The 26,983-nt window shown below is 39.7% G+C and overlaps 2 protein-coding genes across 3 annotated transcripts in view; one reads left to right on the forward strand and one right to left on the reverse strand.

The window, feature by feature from the left end:
• Nucleotides 1-10,271, forward strand: part of Lin9 (lin-9 DREAM MuvB core complex component) — a 77,667-nt gene extending 67,396 nt beyond the window's left edge. The window contains exons 12-15 of the mRNA XM_047520871.1: nucleotides 3,756-3,881; nucleotides 7,928-8,107; nucleotides 8,263-8,360; nucleotides 8,837-10,271. Of these exons, the coding sequence (XP_047376827.1) occupies nucleotides 3,756-3,881; nucleotides 7,928-8,107; nucleotides 8,263-8,360; nucleotides 8,837-8,942 (510 nt within the window). The 3' untranslated portion in view covers nucleotides 8,943-10,271. The remainder of the gene's footprint in view (nucleotides 1-3,755; nucleotides 3,882-7,927; nucleotides 8,108-8,262; nucleotides 8,361-8,836) is intronic.
• A 4,874-nt stretch (nucleotides 10,272-15,145) lies between these two features.
• Nucleotides 15,146-17,096, reverse strand: Mixl1 (Mix paired-like homeobox). Of its 2 annotated transcripts, none has more exons than XM_047519869.1 (2): nucleotides 16,683-17,096; nucleotides 15,146-15,448 (listed from the first exon to the last, which is right to left on the reverse strand). In XM_047519869.1, the coding sequence occupies exons 1-2, from the start codon at nucleotides 17,094-17,096 to the stop codon at nucleotides 15,146-15,148; spliced, it is 717 nt and encodes a 238-aa protein (XP_047375825.1). The 2 variants fall into 2 exon arrangements, with proteins under 2 accessions (XP_047375825.1, XP_047375824.1); XM_047519868.1 differs by having other exon boundaries at nucleotides 15,146-15,472.
• Between the last annotated feature and the right edge of the window lie 9,887 nt (nucleotides 17,097-26,983).

A 26,983-nucleotide genomic window follows, 5' to 3' on the forward strand; every position in this document is an offset into this window, starting at 1 on the left:
TAGAAGTTCTGGATCATAGAAAGAGTGAAAGTATAATCAAAAGAAGTTAGTTATTAGCATGGGAAAAGGGAGAAAGAGACTGAGGAAACAGGTAAACAAAAGGAAAAGAGAGCAAGAAAAGTAAAGAAATAAAAACTTTTCAAAATAAAAAGTTTTCAAAAAGGAGAAAAAAAAGAAAGGAAAAAAATCTGCACTGTAACAGTCATATACTATTCAGACCTCCCAGTCTTCAGTAGCCTGATGCATGAGAGGTACCTGACAATGAGCTTCCAGTCTCCAGCAGGCATCTTGGGATGAGATTTGCCCCACCTAAGGATGGGAGCTACTGCTTCTAGGGTAATCCAAGATGGCTCTGGCTTCCAATTATGTTGGCAAATGGGGAGCTACAGCTCAGGGTTGTGAGCATGGTCAGATGTAGGTCCTGGAGGCGGGGTACAGTCAGTCAGTCTGGGGGTCCTGGTGGCAGGAAGAAGTCAGTTGGTCTGGGGGGTCTCAAGGGAGTGGTCGGTTGGGCAGAGTGGTCTTGGAGGTGGGGCTCAGTCAGTCCCGCCAGGGGTCCTACAGATCCTGGCTGTTGGCTCAAAATGGCGGCAGCCACATGTAACGAAAGCTGCAGGTACTGTGACAGTGGGCTTCCAGGCAACAGCAGGAAATTGCCTATCCACTGGCAGTTTGTGGTTGGTCTGCTGGCTGCTATCAGATGATTGGCAGGTGAATTTTGGGCAGTGGGTGATGGGTAGGTGAAAGGTAGGTGATGGACAGGCAAGAGGCAGGCAAGCAAATGACAGATGATAGGCGCCAGTCAATGAGCAGTCTGTACTCAAAAAGTAGTTGATATGCTGTCAGACTGCAGGTGATTGCAGTAGACAAATGGTATAAACAGCAGGGGATCAATAAGCAACAAAAACCGCCATATGGAGAAACAGATATCCTCTGCTTGAAACCTGAGTTATGGAGTGACAAGGAACACAGCCTCCATTTCGTACGCCATCTTGGATCTCCTGAATGTATTTGTCTTAACATCTTATCAAGTTTGATGTGTTTTCTTTCTTTCTTTTCATTTTTGTATGTATTAAATACAGAACATAGACTGTTGGAGTTTTTTTGAGGGTAGACTTTTTTTTTATTAAATGTTATACTAGACAACATTCTGCTTTTCACTATACTATATCAGTAAACATAAATCACTCTTTTTACTCCTAGTATTATAAGATCTTTAAATCGTGAGCAATCTAATAGGTGAAAATAAACAACAGGTCATTTTATTTTGCATTTCTAAGATACTAGGGGAATTAAGCATCTATTAAAAAGTGGTTAATATGTTAATTGGTATTTATATCTTTTCAACTTTGTTTTTGATGTTGTGGTACAGAAAATTTTATTTTGATGTTGTCAGATATCAATCTTTCCACTTTTCTGGTTTTGGGGTTTTATACCTTGCTAAAAATAACTTCTCGGAACTGGGTTGTTGCTCAGTGGTTAGAACACTTGCCTAGCATGTATGAGACACTGGGTTCAATCCCCCAGTACCATATAAAAAAATAAATAAATAATAAAGAAAGAAAGGTATTTTTTAAAGGATGAGAAATTAATTTTAAAAAATAGCTTCTCTAGCTCTTATTTGTAAACATCCTCCAAAGTCTTGTAATACTTTCATAATTTTTTATACATAGACTTCCAATTCATCCTAAAATTACTTTTGTGAATGATGTGAAGTAGATATCTTTTTTCCCCAAGTAGTTTTCCCAATTTATTAATAATTCATCCTTTTCAATTGATTTGAAAGGCCAATTTTATACCAAATTTCCATACATATACATACATGTATACACACACAAGCATAAGTGCCAAGCATACCTGAGCACACATGTGGGAATTCAGGATATATTAAGGACTGGCCACAGTTCTTTTCCATTTATGTATTTGTTGCCCATGACAGAATTACATTATTCTGATACCAGGACAAGTCCCCCATTTACCCTTCTCTTTCAAAATTGGTTTGATCATCCTTGTACATTTTTTCTATATTAATGCTTCATAATTTGTATGTTTAAAAAGATAAGAAATTTTTCATCATTTAGGATATTTAATAAAATAAGCTGAAGACTTTGAGAACAGTTCCTTTTGGGAACTCCAAAAGTATTTTAAAATGTTAGAGATATAGCCTGATGGTGGGCTTACATGTGTATTTAGTTTTAGAATTTATGGTTCATTAGTCACATCACTCTATTATCTAACATCTTAGCCCTCTCCTAACTTTGTACATTTTGATGTCTATGTGAAAAACCTCTTTATGTCTTTATTTATTTATTTTGGTACTTTAATCGAACCCAGGGGCACTTAAACACTGAGCCACATCCCCAGTCCTCCTTTTATATTTTGACACAGGGTCTCACTAAGTTGCTTAGGGCCTTGCTAAATTGCTGAGGCTGGCCTTCAACTTGCAATCGTCCTTCCTCTGCCTCCTGAGTCCCTAGGATTACAGGCATGTGCCACCACACCCAACTGTGTCCTTAAAATTTTGAACACAAAAGATGAGGATAGAGACTTTTGACACTCTCTAAAGAAATCTTTGCAGGATGATACTGAGCCATTAATAATTTTTATTTTGATTAACTAGCTTGAGTCTGCCAAAGTATGTCTTTATCCTCAAGATGAGGCTTGATCACCAGGCATGGTGGCACACACCTGTAGTCCCAGTGATTCAGAAGGCTAAGACAGGAAGATTGTAAGTTCAAAGACATCTCACCAACTTAGCAAGATCCTGTCTCAAAATAAAAAGGGTTGAGTGCTCCTGGGTTCGATCTCCAGTACTGACGTGATATTTTGACACATTTACATTGTGTAATGATTGGATCAGAATAATTAACGTAAGGAGGGAATAAAAAGAGTATTGTTGCTTCCTCAGTACATGATGATTTGCTTTCTCAGAAATCCTGAAAAGGGTCCTAAAGGTTAGCTTTGATTGGAGAGGTCTCATTGCCAGTATGTATAGCTAGAGTAATGGAGAGTAATTTATTTAAAGTATTGTGAAGAGGATGAAGGAATTGACATCAAAGTCCATTAAATACATGTTGTTAGAAAGCAAATATTAAATGATGGTAATGATTTTTTAATAAGTATGTATTAAGCATTTTTTATATAGGAGGCATGGTGCTAGCACATGTCATTTAATCTTTGCAATAACTCCATGAGATAGGTATTTTTATTATTTTCATTTTGCAGATGAGGAAACTGAGGCAAAGGGAGATTAAGGAACTTGCTTAAAGTTACCAAGCTAGTAGCTGATAAAGAGTTGGAATGTGAACAAATATCTGATTCTAGCCCCCATGCCCTTAACCATTATGCTGTATGGGACTGATTCCAGGTAGAGAATTAATTGAATTTAAACAACTAGAACACTTCATAGGAATGTATGCAACTCTTCAATAACTTCATATTTTGAAAAAGTTGAAAAACTAAGGATTATACATAGAAATTTCACCAATTAACATTTTACTTCATTTATTTTCTCTGTATAGATATAAAAATCTCTTGTAAAAAAAAAAGTAAATGTGAGACATCATGACACACCTAAAGAACAAGGACAAGCTCCTTAATAACCATACCATTATCAAACTTAAGAACTATAACACTGTGTTTAGGCAAGTTTAATAAATGTTAGCTTGTTTTAGATACAGCAAATCTTTTAGATAATTTGAAATTGCATTACTAAAAAACAACCTTACCAAGATATGAATTTTTTTTCTTCTCAGAAATCATATTCCATGCCCATTGGCATTGAATTTCAGCGGAGATATGCAACAATTGTTCTAGATCTTGAACAGCTGAACAAGGACCTAAACAAAGTTTTGCATAAAGTTCAACAGTACTGCTATGAGGTAGGTGATTTGTATGAATTTCCCTCCATTTTTTTGAAGTTTAATACTTTTACCTTCACAGTTTAGAAAGTCCAAACTAAGTCCATACCTTTATAAGGCCCTTTAGCAGAACCATAATTGGTACAGATTTTTACTCCTGACTTCAGTATTGAAGAGTGCTTTATACACAGTAAGCCATCAATTTGTAGTTACCAGATTACAAATGATATAGCTCTCAAAAAATTTATTTTCAGGGCTGGGGCTATAACTCAGTCGCAGAGCACTTGTCTAGCATGTGTAAGGTACTAGGTTCACTCCTCAACACCACATAAAAATAAAAAATGAAAAAAAAGGTATTGTGTCCATCTACAAAAAAAATTTTTTTAATTTTTTCAGAAAAAAATTATTATTCTTAATTCCAAAGACCATGTTTGGCTTATTTCCTCTTGGATTTTTTTTTTTGGGGGGGGGAGGTTGTACCAATACCTGCTTTTTTTCAGAAAGTTATGATCATGCTGTGTATAAAATTTTATTTCCTCTTCCTTTAAACTTTACATTGGTGCTGTGAGTTCTTGAACTTCAGATATGTAGATCAAACAGTTTTTTTGTATTTATCATTCACATACAATTTTATTTCTAAGGGTATTTTGACAGTTTGTTCGAAAATCGGGAGTTTTTACTACAGGATAAGAAATTACTGAGATGCATATAGAATACTCCTGAATTTGCATTCTTTGAGATTGTGTGTTTCCAGTGAAGCCACCACTGTGAGATTCTGAAATGGATGACTTTTTGTTCTAATAACCTCATAGATAAGTTCCAAAATTTTTCCTTAAGGTAATATCTATCCACTTGGATTGAACTGAGGGAATGAATGGTCACTTATAATTAAACCCTGAGTAGAGTTCACTCATTTCTTTAACCATTCATTTATTGTCATTTATTTTTATTTTCCTGATCATTGTCCATCATGTATACAATGATATGTGTTGTTCTAGTAAACAGATTTTTCTCCCCTGGACTAGTAACTATCCACAGGAAGTATAGACCAAGCACTTCAAGATGATACATAGCAAAGCTAATGATGCATGCAGAAATAGATTGATCATTATATCTTTTTATGTCCTCAAATTCACTGGTGGTGATAGACTTCTTTCCTACGAGGTAAAAGGATTTAATTTTCACAAAGCTCTTGTGCAAGTATGATATTGATATTTAAATAAGAACATATCAGAGAGAATACTATGATTAAGCAGTTCTAAAGCTAAATATATATGAATATAGCTTTACAAAAAGACATACAGTAGAGTGATCATAGCATTACTGTTCATTATCATGGAAAATTAGGAACTACCAAATAACCCATAAATAAATGTGGTAAAATTACACAATGGAATACTACCCAGTAATAAGAATGAATGAACACAACTGCAACACAGCTCCATGAGTGAATCTAACAAATACAGTATTGAACAAATAAAGTTTGGCACAAAAGAATAAATAATTTATGATTTCACTTCTCTTTTTTTGCAGTACTGAGGATTGAACCCAGGGGTGCTTTACTCTGGAGCTACATCCCAGTCCTTTTTATTTTATTTTGAGACAAGGTCTCACAAAGTTGCTAAGGCTGGCCTAGAACTTACAGTCCTACTATCTCAGCCTCCTGAGTTGCTGCGATTACAGACATGAGTCACCACACCTGATTCATGGCTTATTTTACTTTTTTTTTTTTTTTTAATATATATTTAGTTGTCGATGGACCTTTATTTTTATGTATTTATTTGTATGTGGTGCTGAGTATCAAACCCAGTGCCTCACACATGCTAGGCAAGTACTCTACCACTGAACTATAACTCCAGCCCCTTTATTTTACTTTTGTAATATAAGTGTAAATGTGTATCTATGTCTGCAGAGATATCTAGGAACAGTGATACCCTTAATAGTAAAGAACACACGTAGTATCCAGACCTTGGTCTAAATATTCTCCAATAAAAGGACATAGAGCTCCTTAAAAATAGAATGACTGTAGGCCTATGGCAGAGAAAGCAGAAGATGAGCCTGGATCCTCTTACTAAACCAGGTAGGTAAAATGTACCCTCGGAATCATGGTGATATATCAGAGGAATCGAGCTGACAGAGTTCCTGCTGGCCAAATCTGAGACACTTTGACAATCTAAGCTTCAGAATAAGCATATACAGTAAGAGTTTATAATCCATAGAATAAAAAAATGCATTAATCCATACTCATATTAACAAACTCATTCATTTTCAAGGGAAAAGTTATTTATAATAAAATGCCAGGACTGAGGTTGTGGCTTAGTCATAGAGCACTTGCCTAGCATGTATGAGGCACTGGGTTTGATCCTCAGCACCACATATAAATAAATAAATAAAATGATGGTCCATCAACAACCAAAAAAATAAATAAAATGCCAGCTAATGTAGAAGAAATAATAAGATTAAGGAAAATACCATTTGGGGCAGAGCATGGTAGCACAGGCCTGTAATCTCGGTGGCTCAGGAGGCTCTGGCTGGAGGATTATGAGTTCAAAACCAGCCTTAGCAACTCAGCAAGAACTTGCTTAAACTAAAATAAAATAAAAATGACTGGGGATGTGGCTTGTGGTTAAGCGCCCCTGGGTTCAATCCCCTGGTACCAAGAAATAAAAAATACTGTTTAGGTGGGGGCGTAGATCAGTGATAGAGCACTTACCTAGAATGCACAAGACCCTGGGTTCAATCCCTAGTACCACGAAAGAAAGAAAGGGAGCATAGAGGGAGAGGGAGGGAGAGGGAGGGAGGAGGGAGGGAAAAGAAAAAGACCACTTGGTAACCATCATAATAATTAAACAGACAAGAATGTTGAATGATGCTAAAACTGGCAGGTAAGTTCAATGACAAATAGCTTTACATAGCCTCAAAGAATCTCTTCATAAACATTTATTAATTTCAAAGGGCAAGTTCTTTTCTGTGGGGAAATCTGGAAGACACTTTAACTACCTAACAGTAATTAAAGATGTCATCTCCACTAAGTTGCTTTCTGATAATGATACAAAGAGAAGAACTTGGTATCATGCTTTGGTACTCCTGCCAAAAATGTATAACTTCAGTCTAACCATGAGGAAACAGACAAACCCACACGGAGGGATGTTACAGAAAATAGTCTGGCACACTGCAAAAATATGAAGACTGTAAACAACTGAGGAACTATTACAGCATAAAGAAGTGTTAAGAAACATGACAATCAAGTGTATTATGGGGAGAAAAGTAGCTGCGTGTAGGACATTGTTTGGATAATTAATAAAACTTTCATATGAACTTTGGATTAGAAAATAGTATTATATCAATGTTAAATTTCTTGATTGTAATCATCACACTATGTATGTAAGAGAATATCTCTGTACTATATTTAGGGGCAAAGAGGTATAGTGTTTGTAGCATATTCTCAGATGGTTAAGAGGGAAAATAATACATACAAACAGAGTGGAAAAGCAAATGGTAAATCTTTTGTTCTTCAGTTTTGGTTTTGTTTTGTTCCTGGAAATTGAACCCAAAGGTGCTTTGCCACTGAGCTATTTACCCAGTCCTTTTAATTTTTTTTTTTTTTTTTTTTTTGGGGGGGGGTGCTGAGGATCGAACCCAGGGCCTTGTGCTTACAAGGCAAGCACTCTACCGACTGAGCTATCTCCCCAGCCCCCTTAATTTTTTATTTTGAGAAAGAGTCTCATTAAGTTGCTCAGACTGGTTTCTAACTGTAATCCTCTTGTTTCAGCCTCCTAAGTCACTAGGATTATAGACTACAAATGGCCAATCAAATGGAGTAAAGCAGTCAATTAGTAAATTTGGGTTAGGACTTATCAAGAATTTTCTTTTAAAAGTTTTGAAAAATATAAAACATCAGAAAATAGAAACTGTTGGAGGAAAACATCTCCAAATGTAAGAGGAACATTGCTTTAATTATAAATACTAGTTTTGTGAAAAATACAAAACTGAAAACAGGACACAAAGAGAGAAATAATCATGACCTTATTATTTACACTGTGTTTTTCAATCCTATCTGTATTCAGCTTGCCCCAGACCAGGGACTCCAACCTGCAGATCAGCCAACAGATATGAGGAGAAGGTGTGAGGAAGAAGCACAGGAAATTGTTCGGCATGCAAATTCCTCAACAGGACAACCCTGTGTTGAAAATGAAAATCTGACAGACTTGATCTCCAGGCTTACAGCAATTTTATTACAAATTAAGGTAAATTTCAGAGAAAATGATTTTCTTAATTTTGACACTAAGCAAACTATGCTAATTTGTTGCTAAGAAATCATAATTCATAAATTATATCAAGTATTTTATCTCTATTTTTGAGCTATAATTCAATTAAAATTTCAAATTTTTTTCCCCTTTAGTGTCTAGCAGAGGGAGGAGACCTGAATTCCTTTGAATTCAAATCACTTACAGATTCATTAAATGATATCAAGAGTACAATAGACGCCTCTAATATCAGGTAACTCATTAGATATACTCTGAGCATTTTTATGTTAAATTCATAGTGATTTTCAGAACAAATTTTAAGAATTTTGCATATTTTTGAAGTATGCACATATTTTTTTATCCTTTGAATATGTTTTAAAAGACCTTTCGGTTATACCCATTCTATTGACAGAATAAAAATTCTGCATGGATTTTCTATGTAAAGGAATTGGGAGACCCAATATTTAATTTTGGCTTAGGTGAAGGTCAACTTAGAAGTAGACCTTCCCCAGTGAAGAAGAGGTTTGTTCTGCTGCTCATTTGCTGCTTTACTACATAGCTTTTCAATACCACCAGAGTAGAATAACGGCTAATGCATAAGAAGGGATGTATTCCTTCTGTGAAGTCATTATCTTAGCTATTTCCTAACTTTCAGCTCTTCCTTTTTTAAAAATTGTTTTTCTTAAGTTTGTGAAATGAAATCTTTAACCATGTTTCTTCTTTCTTTAGTTGCTTTCAGAATAATGTAGAAATCCATGTTGCACATATTCAGAGTGGCTTGAGCCAGATGGGAAACTTACATGCCTTTGCAGCAAATAACACCAACAGAGACTGAGTAGAAGACTTAAATATTCCAACTGCATAGGACATTGTTTTTGAGAAGTTCTTTTCCTTTAAATAGGCTTCCAACACCAAATAACCTAACTGCTGGAAAACAAGGGAAATTTTAACTCCAAATAAGGCATTTTAATATACTGTACTGCTTCTTAAACCAGCATTGCTGACCAGCATATATTTATTTTTCTTTTATTATTCAAATGCAGTAGCATTGCTTCTGTTACATATGTTTATTAGCAAGTATTTTTAAACTGAAAATATCTGAACATAATATAATTTCATGGAAGAGTATGTTCACCATTTTTAAAAACATGCATGAATTCAACCCAGCACATGCAGACAACTACTGCAACGAAGAACATGGAAAAAGCATGGTCTTTTTGTGCATAATGGTGGCAATGTGGAAATTCCATCTGGAAAATTACCACTCCAGTGCATTTAGTTGACACCATCTTGGTCTTCAAAAGATAACATCATGAGGTGTGGGAAGCCCTCGTTTTCAGGAACCCACTGGAATATAGATGGGAAGTATGGACTTTACAAGTATATGTGATACATACTTGCAATGTGACATGGTTCTATAGATCATTTTATAATAATAAATATTTTAATTTATCATAATTTATAAAAGAATCTTTTGTTGTTTGTCTGTTGAAAGAAAATGAAGGAGCAGGAAAAAAAAAACCACACTGCAAAATGCTAAATTTCAACAAGTGGATTTGGCATGTTTTTCCCGTTTGATTCAGGGCAAAAAGTACTAGTGTTATGAGATTAAAAGAAAAAAGACTGATAACACACTATTTTCATATTTTTGTTTATTTGCACAACTTTTAAACCAGATTACTGGTTAAAATCCAACAGTACACAATTTATAAAGTAAAAATATTTTATAAGGAAAACAAAATCACCAATGTTGTGAAGTGCAGAAGAAAGGTTTGGTTTTGGTTGATTGTTTCATTTGTTTTTTGTTTTTCTTTTTTAAGGAAAACCCTGCCTAAAATGTTAACCTTGTAAAAAGTATGTATTTCAATTTTTCTTTGTTTTAATATAGAATATTGTAAGTCAAAATACAATAAATTGTTTTCAGATTTGAAGTTTAAGACATAGCTATAGAGGTGGTCCTGATTCTTTTAGATGGTCTCATAAGATGAGACTTTTTATATGTTAATGTATAATAAAACTGAAGATTATTTTCCATTTGAAATTTTTGTATAGTTTAAAAATGCTTCTGTATTCTTTGTTGGTATTGTGCCACTGCAAAACTTTAGTGCAGAGTTTATATTTAGCTAAACTGTTATGTTAATTAAGAAATGCATAAATCTTTTATTCTTAATATTTGTAATTCTAAATAAATTGATCTATGAAAATTAGTATTATCTACATTCTCATTCAATACAAATTAATAGATATTCCTTCTATTTTAACATTTGAAGAATTATAATGTCTACTAAGTTTGTAGGGGAAGCAATGCAGATTAATTACCAAGTCCTTGTTTTATGCAGTATTTAGGGATTGAACCCAAGGGTACTCTACCACTGAGTCACATCCCCATATTTCATTTTCAAAAAAGTGTCTTACTAAGTTACCCAAGCTAAATTCAAACATGCGATCATCCTATCTCAACCTCCCCAGTAGCTGGGTTTACTGGCAAGCACCATTGCACCCCCCTCCATTTTTCTTTTTTTTTTTTTTGAGAAAGAATCTTGCTATGTTGTCCAAGCTAGTCTTGAACTCCTGGGCTCAAGCAGTCCTCTCTACCTCAGCCTCCTGAGTAGCTGGGACTAGAGACACATACCACTGTACCTGGCTCTACCAAGCCACTTTGAAGTGTGCTACCATCTAGTATTATTTTAGGGAGGGCATTTTCCAATCTGTGAGGAAATCACTGTAGAAACACAAAGCAAGTAAATGATTTGGCCTGGTATAGATCTAGTGAAAGTTGACTTCAATGTATTCTGCCTGTAATTGGGAAGTAGTTTTTATATTTTTATTTTATATTCCTTAAGGTTCACTCATCACTTAATGCCTCATTTTATGCTTATTTAATTAAGCATCATTTGTCTTTCAGTGTTGACAATACAGACTGCCTAATAATATAGTTGAATTATATTTTTGTTTAGGAAAGAAGAAATACATTAAACTCAAAGCAGTCATTTTGAGTCAGCTATACATTGATTTGAATAATGCTGTCACTGCTTAACACCTTTTAGGAACCCAAAGAAAGCTATCAAAGTCAGATTGACCAAACAAGCAAACATATAACAGGGTTTTTACTTAAATAGATGTGGTTCTGAATTACATTAAGCTAGTTCCTAAAGTGATATTTCCTTGTTACCATTAGGAATCTACAAAGAGATTTGCCTTTTAATGTTTCCTCTCTCAAATCCATTCTTCTCCACCTTCATCACCACCGCTACTCACAGCCCACCATCATCATCACTAGTTTGGATATTCTTAAAATGTAGAACAGATCATGTTATTTCCTGTCTATAAATATCTTTGAAGTCTGTGGCTCTCAGGACAAATTCAGAATGCATAAGACTGAAAAGCAGCCAGGCATGATGGTGCATGTCTATAATCCCAGGAGGCTGAGGCAGGAGGATTGCCAAGTTCAAAGCCAGCTTTAGTGAGGCCCTAAGCAATTTAGTGACACCCTGTCTCAAAATAAAATATAAAACCAGCTGGGGATGTGCCTCAGTGGTTAATTGCCTCTGAGTTCAATCCCCAGTACAAAAAAAAAGAAAACACTGACAAAACCACACATGATCTGACCTGTGTGACCTGTTTCTCCATCCTGCTCCTTACTCCACAGGGCCTTTGCACCGTCCCCTCAGTTACCTCTGATCATCCTGCAGATCCAACTTTAAGCATCATTTTCTCAAGGAAACTTTCCTTGACACCAAGAAGCATCTATTCCAGTTTCTAGATTGCATCCCTCTCCTTCCAGCATTTGTTACATTTGCAATTTTATATTTCTTGGAGTGGTCTTTTGTCTCCATACTGGCCTCTTTGTTCCATAAGGGGAGGGACTGTTTCTGTTTCTTTTTATTGCCAGGTCCTGAAAAAGTGCCCGGTTGTAGGCACCAAATATTTGCATAATGAATGAACAAATGTCCAAAGCGCTCTAAGCAACATTATTTTCATTAGAATAAGAGTATATTCTTCTGATTACTTTGAGGGATGGGACAATACCCACTTGCATATAGAAATTCTGATTTTTGTATGTATTTAAACCTATCTACCTTTTAGTCCTAACTAAAAAGGCCAGTCCAATATGGAAGGTATTATATATAGTAAAGGTGGGTTGAGTTAGTCCTAGGTATGAGTCCTGGCCATTGCTATTCACAGCCCTGTGATTGTGAACCACTACTTAGGTTGAGTTTCTTGATGTTTAAAATGGGAAGAATAGTCCCTATCTTAGACATTATGTGGGAGTGTTAAATATATAATGCTTGGAACACATTTAGCAGTTGGAGTCACTGAGAGACGTGTAGACTACTTCTGTTCTTAGAGGATCCACAATTTTTTTTTAAAGTGTGACAATAGAATTTAAATATTTAGATTTTTTTCTAATTGCTCATTTGAGAAAACAGTATTCACAGAGTAATACAATTAATAAGTTTTATTTTTGAATGTGAGTCTTAGTGGATCATAAGCTTAAAGTGTTATGTCTTTCAGTCTTGTGAATGTTTTGGTTATCATCTCATTTGACCATGTCACAGGTTTAAATATGATGCTCTGTGACTGTGAGACCTCCTAACCACCCCAGTGCAGGCCCTGAGCACACAACTTGGGTGCCTGGTACGTACTTACACAATCTAATGTTTATTACCTCATTTTTTTGTTTCAGTTTTCAAAGGGGTCAGAAGTCCAGTTTGCTCCTAGGCTTGAACTCCCTTGGTTTCTTCAGTGCACACACCCAGTACTGGGGATTGAACACAAGGACACTCTACAACTGAATTACATCCCCAGTTCTTATTTTTTATTTTGAGACAGGGTCTTGCTGAGTTGGTGAAGCTGCTGGGTTTAGGGGTGTGTGCCGCTGCACCTAGCTCCTTATGTTTTTGTTTGTTTTTTGTTTTTGTTGTTTTGTTGGGGGTTTGTTTGTTTGTTTTTGTTTTGTTTTATTTTGTTTGCAGTGCTGGGGCTCAAATCCAGGGCCTCACACATTAGGGAAGCACTTTACCACAGAACCACATCCCCAGCCCCTCCTTGGTTGTTCTTAATAGTGAATTTGCTACTCTGAGAAGTACAAACTACTTGAACATCCCTGAAAGCCAGGGCATTTGGCATGTCTAATCTCTAAGACATTGAGAGTTCAGGTGAGTTCAAGTCACCATTAAGACATGATGTTCTGGCCCCTCACCATGGCTTCCCAGGAGCCACCTTCTACAAAGCACAATTTACAGAGAAACCTTACCTGTGGTCACCTCATAGAGAATTTCCTTTGTCCATAAGGAGTCTGAAACCTCAAAATCTTAGTACAATATTTGTATTGATCTTAGGCTAACTTAGGAACTCATTTATATACACTAAAAATTATAAATTGGAAATCTCTCCAAATCAAAATACTCCTAAATGTTACTTAACTTTAAACAAGCAAAAATATACCTTTTTTAAACCAGATTAAATTTCTCAACATAGTTGCCTGCTGATAATGATTAGTGGCTATATTTGCAGAAACTTTTTTAGAAATGTTTTTCATGGCAATTTAATATGTACTGAGCAATTGTTCAGCAAGGCTAAAAGCTATCTAAAGGACAGAGTTCATGTAAATAGAAATTACATTGAAACATTTGTGAACAACATTTAATAATCCACTGAAGTTGTACAGGAAATACAATAACAAGTGCTAAGGGTAATGTTGGAGTGATCACAATAACAGGTATAAAAATCAGATTCAAGTGTCAGATTTCTGAAAGGATAGGTCTCAAATGTTTTGAAATAGAAAGGTGTTAGTCCAAAATCAAAAGAAATGAGTTTGAGGGCTGGGGAGATAGCTCAGTTGGTAGAGTGCTTGCCTTGCAAGCACAAGGCCCTGGGTTCAATTCCCAGTACCGCAAAAAAAAAAAAAAAAAAAAAAAAAAAGAAAGAAATGACTTTGAGACAGAGACACATTATAGAGAAGGTGAAGATTTGCACAGCTGTCCTGTAGGCTAAATTATGACATCAGTTATCAAACAGTGAAAAGATTTTATAATTTGATAGCAACTGGAGATTCCTCCAAATTTCTAAAATGTAATATATTTTATCTAAGTGAGAAGCTAGAGGCTCTTGAAATGATCTGGATGTAGAGTCATTAAAGATTGAGTGTGAAGATAACAGGCCAAATGAAAACAAAAGGGGAGATTAGGGACATCTTGGTCAAAGGACACAAAATTTCATTTAGGAAGAACAAGTTCAATAGATCTATTATAGGACTGGACATGTAGCTCAGTGGAAGAGCACTTGCCTAATATGGGCAATGCCCAGGTTCCATCCCCAATACCAAAAACATCTACTGTACATCATGACTATAGTTAATAAAAATATGTTGTATACTTGGAAATTGCTAAGAGTATACTTTAAGTGTTTTTACCCCAAAATGTGAAGGATGTGAGGTAATACATGTTAAATAGCTTATTTGGCCATTCCACAACATATACATATATCAGAGCATCATCGTATGCCATAAATACAATTGTGTATTCCATAAATACAATTTTTACATATCAATTAAAAAATAAAATACTCAGTTTTTTTAAAGTAATAAATCTTGGTGATAGAATGAAGATAGGGGAGGTGGGTTAGAGTGAGCTTAAGGTTATAAGCCTTGGAAGGACCATGAAAAGGTGGCCGCTGTCAGGGACAAAGGGAAATTGAGGCAAACCAAGGGGTGCTTGTAAAGAAAATAATCATTTTTGAACAACCAGTCCAAAAAATAACAATAGCCCTGACAAGAAGGCACAGGTTTGCAGACCAAATTGAATGTGCAGACTTGGAGATACCGAAGTACAAATGAGTGCCAGAACTCCTGGGTGGGGAGGTAAGTAGCTATAGAGAACGAATAGGCCACGCGTAAAGATTCATTGAAGGTTCTGGTCAAAATCATCAAGGTTAATAAGGACATTTCCCTAACATAGAAGTCAGACAAGACAGTATTCTGCAGTGGATCTGTCAGTCATGGCTCCTCTGAGCTTATCCTAAATTCTTCCAGAATCCTCAAAAATTACCAAAGGTAGAAAAGATGTGTTCCTCCCATGAGTCCAGCTTTGAACCAATGTCTTCAGAGACAGAACAGGTTTCAAAATTCTGACCTTGGGAGCCAGAGTCAGAGATACCCCCTCCAGCCTTACTGGGATCAGGCAGGCCGTTCACATCTACCTCAAGAGGCAGCTGGGGCTTCAAACATTTCATTTCAGTCCCTGGAGCAGAGTGGTGGAGAAAAATCTCAGGCCTCCCTGAAGGTTGAAAGGATTTCCCATTTTGTCGTCGTGACTTGGCACGTCTGTTCTGGAACCACACCTGGAAGATGGAAGATATAAATGTCTGGGTTGGAGTTCTTGTGCATAGTTCATAAGAAGTTCCTGTTTAACATCTCGTCTTCCTGCTATAGAGCTTTATGGTTTTCAGAAAGCACTTGAGCTGAGTGTTAAAAGTTCAGAGCAACTGGTTTTCTCTGCCTCACCATTCCCCAATGCTAATATTGGAATTATGCCCAGTTCTATCTATGCTTTTTTATAGGGACATTTGTAATGAAAAAGGGAGCCAAAGAAATAGAAGCACTTAAAATTCTTGGGGGGAAAATGCTACTACACTTAAAGATGATCAGCATTCAAATTATTTAGAATTAGCTTTTGAAAGTATTTCTATTTTCAATAACATCATTTCAATAACTCCATTTTCAATAACATCAGTATTTTGCTCAGTGGACTTAAAATTTTCTGCTATTTCCCATGAATACCGAAGGTGCCCCGCGTAGGAGGCTTCCCTGTCAACTGTTGAAATTGACAACTGTATGACTGCCAGGGGTACGGATAAAAAACAAGTACACACCCTTCAGGAGTTAAAAAAAAAGAGCTCCTCATTAAAACTGCACTTGGACACAGACCAACAAGCTACAGACTAATAAGCAAAAAGGCAGGCTTCTACCACTCCAGGATTCTGATCAAAATTACATAAGACAAAAAGCACACTTTGCCCTCGGTTTTAGAAACAGACCACAAGTTACAGATGCTTCAGGCTTTGCCCCAAAATGCTACTTCCTTTTGAATCCAAATCCCAGAACCAAAGCCTGCCAACAAAGTGGCCAACTTCGTGAGCCATTCCTACTCTCTCAGCTACCATTCCGGAACTCAAAGACAGAGGGAGACTCCACTGCACCTCCCTCATCTGTGCCTTCCCGCATAAGGAAAAAAATGTAAAATTACTTCCACATCACTTTCCTGCTGTTAATTTAATTTCTGGCCATTTCTAGGGACCTGCTGGCCTCCTGGACCCAGATTATACTTAACACGAGATATGTCATTGAGTGCATGCCTAAATTATTTCACTTAAGCCTTGCAAATCACCTTTCACAACAGGCACTGATATTATCCCTATATTGCAGTCTAGAACGCTGGGGCTCAAAAGAAAGCAACTAGTTCCACGTCCCCCAAGTAAGTAGTCACCGGCGCGTGGCCCATGGAGCCCAAGAATCCTGGCTTCGACTCAGCTCTTTCACACAAGAGAGCACCTGTGAACGTGGCGAGCAGCTCACCTGGATCCTCGACTCGGGTAGCTGAGTGTGCGCTGCCAGGCGCTCGCGCAGGTGGATGTCGGGGTACATGGTCTGGCGGAAGACGCGCTCCAGCAGCTGCAGCTGCTCCTGGCTGAACGACGTGCGCTTGCGGCGCTGCGACGCCGACTGGGCGGCAGCGCCTTTGGGGGGCGCAGGTGAGCCCATGCCGGCGGGTGACTGCGCTGCGGGTCCGGAGACCCTGCCCAGAAAGCCCGGGAAGGGCGCCGGGGCGCGGCTCTCCGGGCCGGGACAGGGGCCAGCCGGGGGCGCGGAAAGCAGGGCTGCGGCGGGACTCGGGGGAGGCAGGAGCGCCCCGCCGGCGTGGGTCGGCCGGTATGTGGGGAACGCGGCGCCCTCTGGGAACTGGAGCTGCTGGGAGTCTGCTGCGGCCATCGCTCCAGGACCCCAGTGCGCCTCCCGGGACCCTAGTGCGCCTGCAGTTATACCGGCCCACGGGTCGAGGGAGGGGGCTGGCGGTGGCGGCGCCATCAAAGAAGTGGGCGCGGGGAGGCCCGTGTCTCTTCGCGGTGCGGGCCCGCCCCCAGCCCCGCCAGACGCCGGTGGGAATAATCGTTTCCGCTGACCCTGGGATGAAGGGAGGGAGGCGTGAACTTGGGCCGGGGGCCCCCGCGGTCCCCTCGGCCGTACATCCGCCCAGTCAGCCCAGCCACCTCAATCAACATCCTAAGACCCTAAGGCGAGCTTTGCTCCGGGAGAGTCCGTCCAGAGAGCGGAGGCCGAATGCGGAGGCCGAATGCGGGCAGAACCTCCTGCTCTGAGTCAGATCGCCCCCTCAGAGCGACGGAGGGCCTGGCCTAGGACTCACATGGCCTAGGCTTTGAGCCTTGCCTGCTGTCTCGCCTGTCATCATCAAAGATATTTATTTACCTCCTCCCCCTGCTATGTGCTAGACCCTATACCAGGTTGGTCAAACAGCCCAGCCCCTGTCCTAATACATCCTGAATCCCAGGGGGGTAGGAGAGAAAAGATAAAGGGACCTCGAAGACGGGCAGGACACTCATCCTGAAAAGGGGGGTTGGCGTCTCCTACCTGGAATATCCTCATGACCTGCCAGTAAGGATACCCGAGGCGGGGCAGGGTTGACAGTATAACCCCGTTTTAGCTCCTGCCCCCGCCCCCGCCGGCTCCAGACAGGCCTAGCCGCACGAGGAGATAAAAGGCACGCCATGAAGTTTGAGTTCCTCTGAAGTAACTATTCTTTCCTTTGTCCTTTGGGACTCGTTTAAGGCTCCCATTTTATCCTGATTAGTACTTTGATTATGGTTTATGTATCTCTTTCCCCTCATTCATACATTCAAATCTATTAGGTATTACACCCTCAATGAATGTCTATTGAATTGGATGTCACTGAGTTGCTTTATAGAAAGAGAAATCCGTGGCCTGAATGCCATAACGTGCAAGCCCTCGGGAGAGGAGCACGGAGGCCCAGGTCCTCATGCCTCTAGCACCTGAGTGCTGATTCCACCCGGAGGATTCACTGTCTCATTGTCAGACTCAAAGGGGGCTCTTTGCTGTCTTTATTCTAGAAAGATAATAGAAATCTCGAAAGAGCTTGGCTGTTTCCATCCTGGGCAGACACTGCAGGTGTCCAAGCAGAAAGTTTTCTGGGAGCTGTTGCAAAGAGAAGCTCTAGGCTTGAGTCTTGCCTAGTTGGGGTGGGGGTGGGGCCGTCAGAGAGTGTGTCTGAGACCCCCTTCCAGGCCTTGAGATCCTCTTAGACAGCCCAACAATGCTCCTCCCCTGCTTTTCCATCCACCACCAGGCTCCCACCCCCTCTCCTTTTTCTCCCAGATCATTTCCTCTTTGATATCTTCTCCAGGTCACTGGGGCTTTCAGGCCCAGAATGGGAGGTCAGATTTTTTTTTCTATGTTCATTCATGCTTTAATCCATTACCTCAAAAAAAAAAAAAAAAAAAAAAAAAAAAAGTATGAAGTGTCACTGTGCCATGCTTTATGTGTATTCTTATGAATAGTTATTCTTGTCCCAATTTTACAGATAAGGAAATATACCAGAATCCAGGCAGAGACCCAAAGAACTGGGAAACCAGAGCACCACACTGACCTCCAGACATGATTCCTGTGGACACACTGAGCTTCCCAGTCACCCTTAGGAGGAGGGTGAAGCCCTGGCCCCTTTACAATCTTGGAGGTTGTTGTCTTTCAGGCACATGAGACTCATTAGGTTCCTGGTCCAGGCAACAGTGTTAGATGCATTACTGTAGCTACAGGGACCAGGAGGTTGACCCCAGGAGAACACCAGAGGCTTGCTGGTTGCTGGCTGCCTGTGGAAACTTAAGAGTTGGTGAAAGCCTGGGTAACCCAGACATTCTGCCCAGGGGTCAGGGGTCAGGGGTCACAGGAATTCTCCAGCCTATTTTGTGGGAAATTCGCCGGGGTCCTCCATCCAAACATCATTCCTCTGCCATCATCTGTTCTCTCCCTGAGGGGACCCCTAACCTACCTATTTTGTGATAGGCCAGGGAAATGGACCTGGGGAGATGAGTGGAGTGCCTGCTCATTCCTGCAAGCTCATGGTGTTTAATGACGCTATCCAAACATGTAAGGCCGTCTTTCCCTGTCTTTTAAACTGATAGTAAGAAATTTCATCTTTTAATTTGCAGTTTGGTAATTCTCCAAAACTGCAAATTATTTTCTTATAACTATTTTCCTGTGGATTTGTGTTGTATTATAATCTTCCATTTGGGATAAGATTTCAGTCTCCCACTCTTTTCTCTTTTTGCTCTAAATTAAGTTCTTATTGAGTGTGCTTGCATGTGCCTAAAAAATAACCCATACAGTGGAAACTCAGGTTTGGAATTGGGAGTGAATGGTTGGAGAGACTTGTATACTTCAGTACTGATTTATTGCTATTTTTAATCTGTGCATTTATTATTGTTCGAACTATGTTTTTTAAACAATTGGTACTAGGGATTTAATCCAGGGGTGCTCTACTACTGAGTTACATCACCAGCCCTTTTTTATTTTATTTTTTTATTTGAGACAGGATCTTGCTAAATTGCTGACCTTGAACTTGCAATCCTGCCTCAACCTCCAGAGTAGCTGGAATTGCAGGCATGTGCCACCATAACTGGCTTGTAAGTACATTTTAAAATCCTTGTTTTTTAATGTTTTTTAATGCCTAAATGCAATGTGGTATTCTGGATATAGTACTGGAAAAGAAAAAGAACACTAGTTAGAAAGGGGCAGAAATTTGATTTTAAAAAATGTATTATACAAAATTGAAGCAGAAGAGGCAATATGACATTCCTGAAATGAGATAATACATCACTATGCGAATGGATTTCCCAAGTTGCTTGGAATTTTTACTGGTTGTGGTTGGGGAGATAGAACCGTTATAGAGTCTACAAAAGCCCAATGTGCAGTTTACTTGAAATAAACATCTTCTTCCCTTTTGAGTAGTTTTCATAAAATACATGTTCTTGATTCCTTACTCAATTACCCTGCTGCAAACATACAAAGGATACTTGGTTATTCTTTTATACCTATTTCCCCAACTGGAAAAAAAAAAAATGAAAAGAGCCCACTCCTTGGCAGTAACTTTAAAAAGTTATTATTGCAAGTTATTTTCCAAAAATAGATAATCTGTGAAATTTAAAACTTCATAAAGTATTTTGTTCTTCAGAAGCATGTCAGTTTGCTAATTTCAGAATACCAAAGTGAATTTCAAAGTTAGCTGAAAACAACAGTCACTGAGATTAGGATCTGGAGTCCCCATCTCTAACACCAGGGCTAACTTACCGCTTGATTTACTGAGCACTTTTGGCCATTATTCTTATTTGGTCTGTCAGTAACATCTGTTGAAACAGACACAGGTGAGAACACAGTGAAATAGAAGACAATCCTCAGACACACTTCCTATGTCATGGGAGAGGGCCAGTAAATACAAGTAAGAAAGTCACCATTATCTGGATCCAGGTTCACTCTAGGGCAGCCTAGGCTGGAAAGGACAGAACCACTCAGGGTCACCTTCCCCATTCTGCATCCTCAGCATTTCCCATCAGAGTTCCTGTTAGCGACACCCAAATATCACAGTGACCTGCCTTTCCTCCTCAAGTGTTAAGTACTCTCTTCCCCAGCTCTTTGTTGTTCAAGTCTGTCCTCTCGCTGCCTAAGACCTGGCAGAGGAGCCCTGGGGGTTTATTAAAGGGAAAACCAGGAAAAGGCAGCCAGGGGCTCTACTTCCACCCTGAGATCCACAGGACTATTTGCCCCTTTGATCCTGGCCCAGCTTTGATTTGCTGTCCTCTTCAGTTTCTGAAGTTTATTTTGGAGCCAGTGGTTTGAAAAGACCAAAAGACAGCACCCTCCCAAAGGTATTAATGTGCCAGGAAAGTGATAAAAGGTGAAGAAGTCTTTTTGTGTTGGTTAAGCAGCACTGTATAAATTCAAATAACAAACACAAAATAGATTTTGAAACTGACATGCTGAGTTTTTAAAAAGAACGATTCTTTTTATTCTTCCAATTATTTGTACCCAAAGACTCACTCTTCTGTGTGAGTCTTTCATGACCTGATTCCCCATAGCTAACCCATAAGGTTGCAAAGAATGTTTCAACCTCAGAGAAAGGAAACAACTAATTCTCCAAGCTTATGTTTACACGTGGGAAATGAAGGTCTGAAACTGAATATTTGTTTCTCAGCTTAATATGTCTGACATTTCTTTCTGCCACATGCCTCTTGAGCACTGAAAATGGGAATATTGGCTACTGTGACTACCTGAATTTTTTTCTTCCTTTTTTGTGGTGCAGAATTTTGAACCAAGGGCCTCACACATGCCAGGCAAAGGCTTTAACATCCCCAGGCCTATCATTTGATTTTTTTTTTTTTTTTTTTTCCAGTACTGGGGATTGAACCCAGGGATGCTCTACTGCTGAATTACATTCCCAGTTCTTTTTATTATTTTTTAAAATTTTAAGACAAGGTCTTGCTATGTTACTGAGGGTCTTGCTAAGTTGCTGAGGCTGTCCTTGAACTTGCAATCCTCCTGCTTCAGCCTCTGGAGTATCTGGGATTACAGGTGTGAGCCACTGTACCTGGCAGTATCATTGGAATTTTTTATTTTATTTCATATTAATTGATTTAAAATTATGAGCAAATATTTTACCATCATCTGTCAAGTCATTTTTCTTTGATAACTTTTAATGTGCATATATAGATGTGTCTACTTGGTGCAAAAATCATATACTGCATTTGAATTCCAGATTTCCATTTTTTTTTTTTGGGGGGGGTGGGTACCAGGGATTGGACTCAGGGACGCTCGGCCACTGAGCCACATCCCCAGCCCTATTTTGTATTTTTATTTAAAGACAGGATTTCACTGAGTTGCTTGGTGCCTCACTTTTGCTGAGGCTGGCTTTGAACTCGAGATCCTCCTGCTCAACCTCCTGAGCTGCTGGGATTACGCTGCACCTGGCTAGATTTACATTTTTCTTGTTTAAACAGAACTTTGGGTCATGGAAAATGGCCACCTTATTTTATACCAGTCTTGCATAGATTTGGCTGAATAATGTGTTAAATAATACTGTTGTGTTCATAAGTGGTCTTTCTTCAAAAGTAGCAGAGAAACAACATGTATCCCATTTGTTTACAAAAAAAAAAAAAAAAAAGTAGCAATTTGGAAGTAGCCTAAGGTGATCTGTGAAAATGACTCACTACTGTCTTGACCCAGAAAACCCCACAAAAACATGCAAATCAAGAGGTTGAAATCTTCATATTCACTTTAAGAATACCTATGAAACTGCCCAGGCCATCAGGGGTATGGTATCCAACTACCTGAAAGATGTCACTTTAAAGAAACCAACTGTGCCATTTCAGTATTACAATGTGGAGTTGGCAGGTGTGCCCAGGCCAAGCACTGGGGCTAGACTCAGGGTCCATGGCCCAAAAAAGAGTGCTCAATTTTTGGTGTACATGCTTATGCTTAAAAATATAGAGGATAATCCTGAACTCTGACCATTAAACACATCCAGAATAAAATACCCAAATGCACTGCCACACTTAGAGAGTTCTTGACCTAATTAACCTGTACATGAGCTCCCCTACACACTGAGGTAATTCTTTCTGCAAAAGAACAAATTGTTGCCAGCTGCAGAGGCGCTGGCCTGCAATCCAAGCTACTCAGGAGAGAGTTCAAAGCCAGCCTAAGCAATAGTGAGGCACTACACAACTCAGTGAGACCCTGTCTCTAATAAAATACAAAATAGGACTGGGGATGTGGCTCAGTGGTGGACTGCCCCTGAGTTAATCTCTGTAAAAAATAGAACAAATTGTTCCTAATCCAGAAGAGGAGTTTACACAGAAGAAAAAGATATCCCAGAAGAAACAGAAAGTTTTGACAGAGGAATAAATTCAGCATAAAATAAATGCAAATGAAATTTTTTTAAATGTGGCAATTCGAGATCACGGTGTTAAAGGTTTATGATGCTACAAGTTTAACATAGTTGCTTGACAATGACTTCCTTTAGTTTGGGTGTTTTTTGTTTGTTTTTGGCCGTACTGGGTATGGAACCCAGGGCTTCCCGCATGCTAAGGGCTCCACCTGAACTACACACCCAGCCCACTTGTTTAGTTCCGATCATTCTGTTCTCTTCTAACTGTAGAGTGAAACTACAGAAGAAGAACTACGGAACTACAGAATAAGTTCTTTGGCTTTCCATGGCATGTGACATGTTGTTGAATTAGTGTATATCATGTATCCTATGCAAAGTCATTCTGGACAAGGACAAGTAAAGAGAGAAGTTCAGGAGAACACAAAACCTGCCAATTCCTGTCTTTTCTGCTCTCATATAATTTATTAATGTGTTAGCAGATATCTAGAGTAACTTAAGATCAGTCTGAACTCTGCCTCAGCCTACATGTATTGGATCTGTATCTCCAAAATACTGTTTTTTTACTGGGTTGCCTATATTATCAGGGGGATATCTAAGCAGACAAAATACCACCTAAGTTGGTCTAATCACTTTGGTACATGGAGGATATAAGAAGATACGTTCAAAAGGATTCTAACCCTTTTTTGTTTGGTTGGTTTTTGGTGCTGGGATCAAACCCAGGGCCTTGTGCATGCATATGACTGAGCTAAATGCCCAGGCCCTTAAGAATTGCCATTAACATTTTCTTTAATGCAGTGCTGGGAATTGAACCCAGGATCTTATGCATGCTAGATAAGCACTCTACCACTGAGCCATGCTCCCAGCCCCTAGCCCATTTTAGTATGCTCTAGAAAGGTATGGCTTTATTTATTTATTTTTTGCAGTACTGGGGATCAAACCCAGGACCTTGAACATGCTATGCAAGTGCTCTATATCTAAGTTGTATCCCCAACCCATCCAGGAATGAGTGATTTTAAATAAACAGTTCCACTCTCTCAGGCAGCTGGGCATTTAGTTTTCACAGAAACCTGAACTTTCTCTACTTGTTTAAATGGAGGAGAAAATAACTCTGACCTCTTCTTCCTTATGATGGTACTTACCTACTCTGTTTGCCAACTGCATGGCAGGCAGGCCCCAGGTTGCAGTGTGTGAGGAGAATTCTGTTCACAGCTTGGGTAAGTGACTGTCCTGACTGGAAGCCTGTCTAGGTTAGCTGACTTAAGCCCGGTGGAGACCTCAGACCCAGACTCAGCTCACTCCTATATAGTACCCAAATATGCTTTCACTTTAGGTTTATCACTTGTGCATAGATCACCACACAGTACCCTGTAACTTGGTTGCTTATTCTCAGATTATTTAAACGTATTAACACTGAGGATTTGGTTTCTATATACCATTTCCCACTAAAAGGAAAAAAAATGCTCCTTTGAAAAATGGCTCATTCTAGGCTTACAAGAGCAAATATATAATCCTGGAATAGTTAGGCCATTGCAAACTACTGAGGTAATTATCTCTCAAGATATAATCCGAAGAGACTCCTCCCCTCCCCGCCCACCAATATAAACAGTGTAAGCATTAATAAGAATAATAAGGGGCTGGGGTTGTAGCTCAGTAGTGGAGAGCTTGCCTAGCAAGTGCAAGGCTCTGGGTTCAACCTCAGCTTGGAGGAGGAGGAATAAGAGCAATAGAATGAAACATCAAACATGTTTAAAATCCATCATTTCATACTGATTATTTAAATTTTGAAAATTGGTCACTGTTGGCAGGCTCTAGGGAACAAACCCATTATTCTGAAAAGTGGTAAGCAAAGGAGAAAGAGCAAACATATCTTGCCTTTTCTGCATGAGTGTAATTCAAGGTAAGCAAACTACAAGAAGAAAGTTTTGTCTTTTGAAAGTGTTCTGCTCATAAATAAAGAAGGAATGTTGGGGCTGGAAATGTGGCTCAGGGGTAGAGCCCTGGCCTGGCATGCAAGAGTCCTGGTTCCATACCGAGCATGGGGGGCAGAGACAGGCAGACTTTTGAAAAAAGTGGAAAACATTGAGCATGAGAATGAAAGTATCCTTTGAGGACCACAAGGTCTGGCCTCAGCTTCACTGTTTGGATCCTAGGCCTGGAGGGCAGCACAGCAAATGAGCATGATTAGGAGCTGATTTTTGTCTCTAGGAATCTGCCAGAAGTCAGATCACCCAATTCACAGCCCCCAAGCCTGTATTTACTGTGTCCCCAGAGAGCACTGTGCCTAGAGGACACCCTGAGGTGCAGAGTCAGAGGAGGGTTGTCTTTGGAGGGGAGAGCTTCCTTGATGAGGGGATGGCTGCCAAATCTCAAAGGGCAGCAGGGTTTGGGAAGGTTGAGAAGACACTGCCAGCAAAGGTGTTAACCATGTACGGAGCAGGCAAGGGCTAGAGGCCCAGCATGGATAGGTGAGGCCTTGCCTTGTGCAGGGCCTGAACTTTACCCACAACCCTGACTTGAAGCTGGGGCAAGGACCCTGGAGGATGATATAGTCCACGTAGAGAAGGAAAAGCCAGGTTCTTTCTCTACTTGGGACCATTTTCTCCTTTCACATACAATCTTTTACACAGGAGGCCACAGGTCCTATTTCTCCCACATTGTTCTGTGCATGTTTCTGGGGACTCTGGTTTGAGTTCTAGAGTGTCTCTAGAAATTTTATGTGTTGTGTTTGATTCCCATAAAATGGGGAGGAGCTAGAATCATGCCAGCTTCAGTAGCAAGAAAACCCAAATCAGAGGATCAACTTAGAACTGATCACTCACAAGTCTGATGAAGAGATTTGCCCAGTCACAGCCCTGACAGCAACCCAGAGTGAGGTGGAGGAAGTCTACTACACTGCCCCATTCCTGCTTCCCACACAGCAGGGACATCCCTCCAGCAGCCAGGGCAGGGAAGGGTGCATAGGCAGGATTCCACCTTGAGTCCTGGCTGTGGGGTTACCTTGGAGGGCCACTCCTGTCCCCTGCTCACCTGCTCCTGGGTTTTTAGGCTGGAGACATGGGTACTTCTATGCAGACTGCTGAGTTCAGGGGTCCACCCTGAGAGCTTTCTAAGTATAGGGAGACCATGTTTAGTTCGCAGCAGTAGCACATCATGTCACAAATTCTCCACATTGCCTGTGGTAGGCCTAATGGAGGATTTACCAAGCACTGCTCCACCTGGAGATCCCTGAGTGGCCCTTGGAGCCAGGGACTCTGACAGGTCTTTCTGCATGTGATTTCACGGTTGTGACCAGTAGGGTGAAAGTCGAGCTGGAGTGTGGCTCAGTGGCAGAGGGCTTACTTAGCATGCACAGATCCCTGTGTTGGATCCCCAGCACCACAAAAACAAACAAGAGGAAGTGGATTCAGGAGGCTCAAGTTGGTGGGGATCATGCCAGGGCCTGGGCCACCTGCTCCCTCTTTAGGCTATCCCCCTTCCCCTCTAAAACCCCACTAGTCCACTCCCTGCTCCTCTTCTAGGCTAATGTACTGCCTCCTCCTGATGATACTTGTCACAAATCTCACTCACCCTGTGAGACCAGGTTCAAGTCCTGCTTCTCCTGGAAACCTTGGTCTCTCTACCTGAATTTGCCCACCTCACAGTTCCTTAGCTAATTACATGCTGTTCTCTAGTCTTTTCGTGTTAGTCTTATTTTCTGTAATGTCTGATGGTAATTTTCCTTCATTATAGAAGGGAATTATAGAATTACTGTATTCTGTGCTTATTACAGAGAAATAAAATACAAGCCATAGAAAAAAAGAAAAGACCCATAAATATATCTATCTAGAGGCAGCCACTATCAAGCCTTTCATGTAAAGCTTTTTCAGTGTATTTATATATTTTTTCATGTACAATTTTTATGTAATTTTGT

The sequence above is a fragment of the Sciurus carolinensis genome, chromosome 12 (genome assembly GCF_902686445.1).
Source record: "Sciurus carolinensis chromosome 12, mSciCar1.2, whole genome shotgun sequence".
Lineage (NCBI taxonomy): Eukaryota > Metazoa > Chordata > Mammalia > Rodentia > Sciuridae > Sciurus > Sciurus carolinensis.

Coding starts and splice junctions, on each gene's coding strand:
- Mixl1 (XM_047519868.1), bottom strand. CDS start 17,096: ATGGCCGCAGCAGACTCCCAGCAGCTCCAGTTCCCAGAGGGCGCCGCG. Junction 15,473..16,682: donor TACCCGAGTCGAGGATCCAG/GTGAGCTGCTCG, acceptor ACTCCAACCCAG/ACATTTATATCTTCCATCTT.